Genomic DNA, 9,825 nt, shown 5'->3' with positions numbered 1-9,825 from the left:
TTCAACTGTATTATGCACATCTTTCTGCAGGCAAATGTCAACATTTATACATATTTTGGGGTTTAATATCTGACTCATTGTCTCTTTTCCAAATAAATGATGGAAAATCCGCTGTAATTAGTGATTTTGATCTTCTATAAAGGTTGCTGCAACAAGATGAATACATTTTGCAGTAATGCACTCACTTCATGTGACGTTTGAATGAACAGAAAGGATCCGGCCTGGAACATGCAGAGCTGATGAGGTACACTGGGCAGATGTGTGTGTGTGTGTTTATTCTGGGGATTGCCTGAGAACGAGATGAGCATCTATTTGAACAACAGCTATGTTAACATTGACCGAGTCATGTGCTGACTGGCCTCATTACCCTTCAACCAGCAATTACAGCCCCTCTGTTCTCTGAGCACACCGCTCCCTGTGAGCAGGCAAGTACTATTGGCAGCTGTCCTTTATTATCCTCTTTAGAGTCCACTTCTGGCCAAAGCCTGCAGGAAAAGAGGCCTCATGGGGTATAGAAAGAGCCTGGGAAACAGAAGATTGCAAATGTGCCGTGCTAGAGCCAGATAAGACTCCTCAGTTGGATTGGGATTATATGTGGAAAGTAATGACTCAGGGTATTTTATAATGAAAAAGGAGCTGCAGAGCAGCTATTTATAGATGACCGCAGAAAATATGTGCAGAAATTGCTTTTGGATATGGAAAAGGGGGAAAGTGGAGAATGGATTATAGAAATAGGCTAACCAGATGTTTTTTTTTTCCCCACTCTCAGCTCAGACAAGAATGTGAAAGAGCATCCTTGGCTGTACCTGCAGACTTGTCCCTGACTCAATCCAAGGCTGCGTGCCACAATAAGATTTCCAAGTGTTTTTCGGCTGATGCTCTCTCTGACGTTTGTTGGCGTCTGAGAAGACGGCGAGGTTTTATGCTGCGTTCCATTTACCTCGGAAGTCGGAACTCGGACCTGGGAATGACGTCACAGCCGAGTTATCAGCGTTCCAGTTACAAAGTAGGTAAACAAGTTTGTAGTTCGCATATACCACATGAAAAATGTAAATTACACTATAGCAGCATATATATGCCGAACAATACTTGTATACAACTGATTTAGTGTGACCAAAACTAGAATGAAGTGCTACAATTTTTTACAGAGCTCTCTTCTACTGTTTACAACCGGGGCAGCCATCTCGGAATGTGAACTCGGGGGTGGTGAAGACTCTCCCACTTTCCCAGTGGGAAATCCCACTTCGATGGGGGCGTTCCAGTTGAAAATTCCAACTGGGAACTGGGAAATCCCCACTTCCGAGGAAAAATGGAACGCGGCATAGGACCTGGAGGACTTGTAGGTTTGTCTGCAAAGGGCAGCTCCTCCTCCTCTTCTTCCTCCTCCTCCTCCTCCTCCTCTGAAGGCTGTTTACGAAGAAAGCTGCTCTGACAAAAACAAGGGCTGGGGCTCCATCGAGAAGAGCAGTGTGCCAGATGCATAGGCTCTTTCACCATTTCTAGAAGCCAACTGTTTTTTGTTTTTTTTAGAGACATAAAAAGGAACGCTCGTGATGTTGTCGGTTATCTCATCCCGTCAGCTCTGCACAATGTTCTTCTCGTTGCACGTAGTTTTCCTGAGTGTGGCCATCGTGAAGAGCAGCGCTGCAAATGGAGACCAACGAGGTAAAATTACAATGAAGGCGATACTTTCCATATGATATTTCTCATTTGTTGAGTTGGAAATACAAAAACGGCTTGCATAGTTTCATATCATGTTTATTTACGTTAGGTTGCTATGGTTTTGGGTGCACAAACATATTGATGTGTTGCGTTCACGTGTTATTGATGTTGTTGATGTTCTCAGGTTGCTTGAGATCCAACGGCGTGGACTACAGAGGAGAAGTACAGAGCTCCTCCTCTGGCCTGACCTGTTTAAACTGGATCAATACTACAAGAGACTATGACGTGGAAACCCACCCAGATTCACAAACAGGTATAAAAATATATATATATTACCTATGTATATTTTTCTGGAGAAAAAAAAGCTGAGAATCTCTCTAACTAAACTGTTTACAGGACACTTAAGTTTTAAAATGTCACAGATGTTGGTGATAACAGCTGTTTGTTTAGTACAGTTCATAACACCCAATGTGTTACAACTTGATAAGATGATAATGAAATCACTATCTAATATGCAGAGCAATAAATACAGGAATTTACAACACACACTCCAGATTTATCCCCTCTGATTAGTGTGTTTGCTTGTTCAATGAAGAGCTTTTAAATGGCCTCTTCAGTGCAGCAGCTGCTGTTTCCATTGTTTGTCCTCATGGCAGCCTGTTCATTGTGGTGTGATGAAGTAGTGTTAAAGATTCATGAATACAGCGGTTTATCTGCACAAGGAGGCCATCAAAGACTGGCCTGCGTTTCCACGAGAAGCCAGTAACAGAAATGTGCTGTTTTTATGGCTCTCCCTGTAGGTGCCGGAGATCACAATTACTGCCGAAACCCAGATGCCTCTGACAGGCCTTGGTGCTACATTGCTGGTCCAGATGGGACGATCCAGAGACAGCTATGTGCAATTGAGACATGCAGAGGTCAGTAAACAGAGCACACGACAATCATTATTTATGAGTTATGTGGGTAGTATTGAAAACAAATGCAAATGCTCCTATTCTCTCCGAATGCAGTGGGCGATCAAGTCTGTAAAACTCTCACACTTCTTAAAGCAAGGGCTGGTCTGAATACACCAAAAAAAAAGGAAAGGTGCACCCATGGTCTATCTGTGGCTAAAAAACAAGATTTTTCTTTTTGTTTGGGACAGGGAAGCAAGAATTATCTGTAGTTCTTGTTTCCCTAATGTCTACAGTGGGTCAATTGGCCCGTATTAGGTTAGTTTGAGAGGTCTGATAAGCTTTCCTTTGTTTCCTGCTTGCCCTGAAAGTCATCAAAAGTTGAACAATAACAAAGCCTAGAACACGTGCCGGAAAGTTCAGTCTGAGAACATTGGTTAAGAGCCACCCCCCAAAGCTGCACCCATTGGCCCAGAGGAGCATCTCTCCCTAGGAACGGCAGCTCATTGGCTGCTGAGGTTCATGACTTCAGGCTCTTTAACTTGGGCAGAGGTCATAAACAACTTGGAAGAAGTTGAAATGATGTAGCGAGAATTTGGCATGTAAAGCTCACATTTCCTGTCTTTTTAAAAAGAGCAATATGCTGATCTTTTTTTTTTTTTTTTGTCTGGTGTTAAAATAAAAGGATATTGGATATAAATGTCCCCCAACCCTCTAAGCAATTTACATTTGAAATAATATTATATCGGCAGTGTCAGAGCTTTAGTGTTGTTTTGCGTCAGTAGTAATGACATTGGCTCAGCCATAATTGGAAACCAGGCAGTACGGATGATGCACTTTTCGGTGACTCTAAAATATGCAAATTGAGCTAAATCAGATAAATTACTATGATTCCAAATATAAATACTGTAGTAACATCTCAGGATCTTGTGTAGATACTTTATGAAAACTTCTGTTTAGTGTGCAATTAGAGGTACCAGGGTTAAAGCTGAAAGATGAGCAGGAATTGGGTGATGTCCTTTTGATGCTAATTCAGACCTTTGTAATAATAAATGTCAGAAAATAACTCATCTTCAAAAACCATTTGAGCAGATGTCAGTGGATAATATCATCTGACTTCATATGAAAATGAGCAGATATGCTCATTGGTTCAAACGATCCTAGGAACCCTGAGATAATTTTACAATGAGAGATGCCTGTTTATGAACGAATATAGATAAATTTGCAAAGACTGAAGGTTTTAGGGATGAAAGAAGATGAAAAATGTGAGTGAGTACAGTTGTCATGGGTTAAAATCAGTCACCCGTGTCTCACTTTCATATTATGCTTTCAGATTTCTCACATAATGTGAAAGAGTGTAGATTTTGATCTTTTGTAAGTCTCGAGTCTTGATAAGTACTAAACAAAAGGCCTCAATATTTTTGCCACTTTTCTAAAATTATGCCATTCTTTTTACAGATGCATCAAAAAACACTTTTTGATGGCTTGTGTAATAAGCAGCGGGCGGTGCAGCCAAAATGATAATTGCTTGGCAAGATAGCACATGCCATAGCAGGGAAGAAACGATGATGTGCGACCGTATGCACACTCGAAACAGTCCAGGAGTTGCCCCAGCACCTGAACGCCACAGCCTGTAAAACACCTCTGCCTCAAATTCCTTACAGGGGTTCAAAATCCAGACATCTGCAAACTCAGAAGTCTGAAAAACAAAAACAAAAAAGCAACACTTGTGACTTGAAACACAGATGCTCTATCACAGCTAACATATTAGGCTTGTCTGAATAAACAGGGCTGTACAGACAAACAAAAATGAATCTAAGCATGAAAGAGGCTAAGGTGAAGATATATTAGCTATTATATTAGAAACATTGTTTTATTTCACAAGTATTACAGCGTGAATAAAATTCTAATTGATACAATAGACATGGAAACCTGTACTTTTTTTATAATGTTCCTGTGTCTGACAGCAGCAAAACAAGGAGAATTTCCATGAGAAAAGTAATCCAATTCTCTCATTTTTGTTGTGTCTGCAGAGGAAGCTTCTGCTGCGCCGGCTCAGGCTGAGCCCCTCGTCCCTACAGGAAGCCCCGCCGCCACGCAGAGCTTCCAGCCTGCCGGGTCAGGAGCTTCTCGGGGGGATGCCGCCGCTGTGCAGCCCGTGATGGGCATCAGCCAGCGAGTGCGCACGGGTCCCAAAAAGAAAAAGGATCTGGGAACTTTAGGTATGTGCCTGTATAATGTCGGGTGGACACAGACCCGCGGTTTAATTACTTTTAAGAGAAAGGCGTAAAACTTGTTTGTGACGCGTTTGTATCGCCAAACCCTTCACACTCCTTCCCTGGTTTGCAGGCTATGTCCTCGGCATCCTCATGATGGCCATTATAATCATGCTTGGTGCGGGCATCACGTTTGGATACTTCTACAAGAGGTCAGTATTTACTTATTTTTTTTATTTTATTGGTTTAGTTGATAGGGACAATGCAGTTTAAGTATTAAGTTCAGTACAATGACAGCAACTGATGTTCTGCACATAGAGTTTATAGCTATTGCTAATTTGCAACTCCTGTCCCTAGTTGGGCTTTTCTAACAATAAAATACAATACAACAATATCTAGGACCTATAATACAAAATATAAAATTACATCTATTTAAAAACAATCACAAAATAAACAGTCACATAATCCCACAATCTCCACACATCATACACATACTCCCTCACTCATTCACTCCCTCTCAACACGCATCACAACACACACAGTAACAACATTTCAAAAGTGGGTACAATCTTGTTGTGTTTTCAGCCAGTTCTTAACCATGGAGGCAAAGATTCTGCTATCTGATACCAATTTAATTTCATTCGGGAGTCCATTCCAGAGATGATCGCTCTTTACTGAGAAGTTTGCATTTAGTATCCTAGAATCACTTACTTATTTAACTTTATTAGAGAGATTTTTGTTGAGCCTTGAAAAACTCCCCCCAAAAAACAATGTATTCTTTCTTGTAGTTAGTTAATATATTGAGTTACAGTACCGTAACTGTGGGATAAAGCCAAAATGAGATTCTTCAGACTCTCATCTTCCCATACTCACTGGCTCAGCCACTGAACCATCAGGAGCATAACCATGATTATCTCACCTGATAGCACACGTGTGCAGGGTCTCTGGACATGAGAGCTTCAGCTGTTACAGGCACTCACCCCCCGCGGGGTCTGTTGTTCCACTTTGATGTGAAGCGGACATTTTAACAGCTTTATCGTAGCAGGAACATGGCAGAACATGAAATGCCTGTGGTCTATTTCCAGCGTACTTATTTGATTCTAGCAGAAAGGAATAGTGTGTGCAGGAGGGGTTGAACTGGAAAGAGCAGCCGGCGGAGACACCGTGGTTGTGTAACGCACAGAACGATGGCCCAAATGTTGTTAAAGAGGGTTCTCCGAATCCCTTTGGCGCAGCACAAAATGCTCCCTCAGATCCGTGTTGGGCAGTCGGAACTGATTAGCTATGCATTTGTATTTGATGTCTATTTTTAGGAGGTGATTATTAATAAGGAGGAGAAGCATATTATGTCAGAGGGCTTACACCTGGCCTCGGTGTACAGTGACATCACCCTCAGTAATGGGATAGATGACTGGCAGGTTTGCCTCCAATTCATGCAATTAATGAGCAGCTTCACCGATCAGGAGTGGCTGCAGACGGCCTGTTGCTTCCTGCAGTATATTGGTATGTAATGTACATGAAAGCGGACTTCTCCAAGCCTAAAAAGTAGGCTTGGAGAGGTTCATTCACAAGAACACTGATCTTGTCCAGGTTTCCTTCCCAGAATTGTGAAGCCTTGTAATGACAGGCTGTTTTTACTTGTATTGTTTTTTTTTGTTTTTTTTTTCAAGAAGTGGGTTTTTCTAAATCAAGAGTGCATGAGCTTGTTTTGGCCCCAGATCTTGGAAAGCTGCTTCATGCAGCCTGCAGCTACCGCAGTGTTGCCTTGGAGCAGATAAACTCCTCGACAGCTCGCCAGTTCTCTGCTTCCTGTCACCACCTGCTCCTTTATCTGTGCTGCAGACCACTCGCTGCTATCTGCCTACACTATGTTATCTGGAGCCCTTCATCATAAGCACCAAGACAACTTCCGACATTATTGTAGCAGATATTTTGTAATAATACCTTTAGTTCTTATAATCCAAGTTGCGATAAAGAGCTCATGGATTACTACAGATTCTTTTTTTAAAATCACATCACTGTTTATTTGTGGGGAAGTGTTGGAAACATTTATGAAAATGGTGGTTAGGGGAGCATGTGTGATTTATTCAGTAAACAAGTTCCTGTGGGCCCCATGTGAGTTAAGTATGAGCAGAAGTGCCTCATGCTTTGCTTTTCCCACTAAAAATCCACTTGGGATCTTTGCACTGGAGTGCTTAAAGGACCTTTGAGCCTCGTTCCCCCCCGGCTCCTGTTGTGGATTATTTTTGGGAGACTCACATTGGGACTTGCCTCCGGTGACACATGCCGACTGCCAGCTAACCCTGCCATTTTGTCCGTCCAGTGGCTCTTTTCACAGTGATCCAGATCTATGGTAGCCACTCCTGCACCAACCCAGATTTGGGCAGGACTATAAATACCCCCCATGGTTCCGGCCCCAGCCAGTCAGAGACAGCTCTGAATCAATGTGTAAGGGAGGGCCCACACCTCCCAAAAGTACATTACATTTTAGGAGATCTGTCTTTTAATGTTTAATAACTTCTTGTTGAGATCTAAGCAGGTTATACATGCGATAAAAAGAAGAAAAAAAAGTCCTTTTGTTTCTGTTTTTCACAGTTTTCTTGTGTCTGTGTGCAGGGGTCGAGACTTGAAGAAGCAGCACGAGCAACGAGTGTACGAGCGGGAGATGCAGAGGATCACCTTGCCCCTGTCTGCCTTTTCCAATCCCACGTGTGAGCTCATAGACGAGAGCACCATTGTGATAGCGCCAGAGCAGGAGACCACTCCCGTCCAGGAGGGTGTGGACCCTCTGATGGGTCAGCACGCTGGCACTCCTGGAGCATGAGCAGGCATGCCGTCCTGGATCGGGGACTCTGATGTCTTTTTTTTTGTGGACCAAAACACTCCCATCTCCCCCATTCTGTCGTCTTCTCCTCCCTGGGGACTCTCATTTCTAAAGGGGTTGGGGAGCAGAGGCAGCTCCAAAGACTTCAACTAAACACTGTGTCCTATGTGTGGCTTTTTCCTTTGTTTGTTTAATTTTTTTTTTTTTAATATGTGGGGTCACAAATAAGATGAACTGACACACAATGGACACAGTGGGAACAGCTGACGTAACGGTGTGAATATCCAGCCAGGGTGTGATGAAACCAAGCCTTTATGAGGAGATGGTGTTGGGAACGGTCTTGATTTCCCACAGGGGGTGTGGTCACCTTATGGATAAAGACTTTGATTAGAGTGGCACACGGGCGGTGCCCAGACAGACATGAGACATGTTTGTACAGAGACTCCTTTGGCTCGGAGACGTGCTTTTGAGACTGACGTGTGTACAGAAATAGTCCTCCTCCTTCGACACGAACACAGAAGCGCGAGATAAAACGAACCTTCAAAATAGAAGGGAAGACAAGGGAAGGCTTCCAGCTCAGAAACTGCCTTAGCATGATACTTATGAATGTATTCTCTCCTTTTCGTGCTCTGCCAGCGTCGGTGGGCGGTCATTGGCAGAGGTGACAACTAGCCCTTCTCTTCCACAGGTTAAGGAGTGACCGGAAATATAGAGACCTCTCAGGACGCATGAGGCGCAGTACTTAGTCCTCAGGACAAAAACAGCACTGCCACAACAAAGATAGGGATCAGTAAAAAAAAAAAAAAAGAAAAAAGGAGATCCTGCAGTGTGTTTTTGCAGTGCATGACGGGGTGTGTTGGAGTGCTGAAAAAGCCCGTTAATGACATAGGATTCAGACTTCACATTTGACTGATGCGCTTGGTCTCTCAAGTATCATATCTGATGTTTGAAGACACATGAATGGAGTAGAATAGGAGCAGTACAAAGCTTAGCGTTGTTCACGTAAACCATTCAGAAACATGAATGCATGTATGTGGCTACCTGCTGTATGTTTGCCTTTCAGGGATTTGTAATCCTAAAAAAGTTGAGTTCACTTAAAAAGAAAAAAAACATTTAGTATGGGTGAACAGAGATGATTTTAGTTTATTTCATGTGATGCACTGTTTATTACACTGTTACTATTTTAATGGTTGTCATATCATCACTCCAGATGGTTTTGTGGTTACTGCTGGACATTCATCACTGGCAATCATTGGTTGCTGCCGCTTCGTTATTTCAAGAGGCCGTGTGTTGACTGCAATGACTTTCTTCAAGTTCTCAAAATATTGATGTTCAGTGATTGATTTTAGCACTTGCATTTGTATGTATGTTTTTCTTGCTCGGACTCAAATAAAACAAGCACAGACATCGAGGTGTAATGTATTCTGTTTATTTAACATGATGGTTGTGCAGATCTGCAGCTGAAACAGCACAAAATGCTAAGATGAAAAGCTTGTTATTAAAGGTTTGCTGTCAGCATGAAATCTCTGCGTCAGCGCCCTCTGTCGGCGAGACGTGGAATGAATGAGCGTCAACTGTGAAAGCAGGTAAACAAGATGGCAGAGACTTGAAGAGGCTTTTCAATTTCAATTCAATTCAATTTTATTTGTATAGCGTCTAATACAACACAAGTTGTCTCTAGACGCTTTCCAGAGACCCAGAACATGACCCCCGAGCAATTATTACATAAGCAATGGCAGGTAAAAACTCCCCTAGTGGGAGAAAAGCCTTAAGCCAAACAAGGCTTGCATAACACCTGACCGTAAAATGTAATATACAGAGCCAAATGTCAGTGAGTTCACTTTTGATTGACTCTTGCTTTTTTTCTGACATATTTATGACTCAAATTCTGAAGCAGAAGTACGGAGCCGTACAGAAGACCTTGCAGGTGCTCTAAAAATAAGTGTTACTCGGTTGGAGTATTTAATGGTTTTGCATTATTCCAAGGTGCTCAATTTAAAATGGTTAAATATAAAAACCAAATCATAAACAATTTAAAAATGTAGTAAAGATCATTTACTCTGAAAAGTGAGGCTCACATATCTGGCTTCTAGTTTTAGTCTGGCCTTGAATCACAATAACAATATCTAAAATTCAGAGAAGAAATTCACTAGTTGTAACATTATAAAGGAATTTAACAAATTTTGTGTTTTATAAAGAGATCAACTGATTTCTAATGATCTTAAAATTT

The 9,825-nt window shown here is 42.1% G+C and overlaps 1 protein-coding gene across 1 annotated transcript; it reads left to right on the top strand.

Moving 5' to 3' along the window:
• Nucleotides 1–467: 467 nt before the first annotated feature.
• Nucleotides 468–8,100, top strand: pik3ip1 (phosphoinositide-3-kinase interacting protein 1). The gene is made up of 7 exons (XM_061729146.1): nt 468–1,006; nt 1,149–1,665; nt 1,847–1,975; nt 2,463–2,579; nt 4,589–4,777; nt 4,905–4,983; nt 7,388–8,100. Exons 2-7 carry the CDS (start codon nt 1,554–1,556, stop codon nt 7,593–7,595), a joined length of 834 nt encoding a protein of 277 aa, XP_061585130.1. The 5' UTR covers nt 468–1,006; nt 1,149–1,553; the 3' UTR covers nt 7,596–8,100.
• The last annotated feature ends 1,725 nt before the right edge of the window (nt 8,101–9,825 follow it).

This window comes from Cololabis saira, chromosome 9 (genome assembly GCF_033807715.1).
Source record: "Cololabis saira isolate AMF1-May2022 chromosome 9, fColSai1.1, whole genome shotgun sequence".
Classification (NCBI taxonomy): Eukaryota; Metazoa; Chordata; class Actinopteri; order Beloniformes; family Belonidae; genus Cololabis; species Cololabis saira.
Note: the sequence above shows the minus strand (reverse complement) of the source record. Positions and strands in the feature narration are given on the sequence as shown.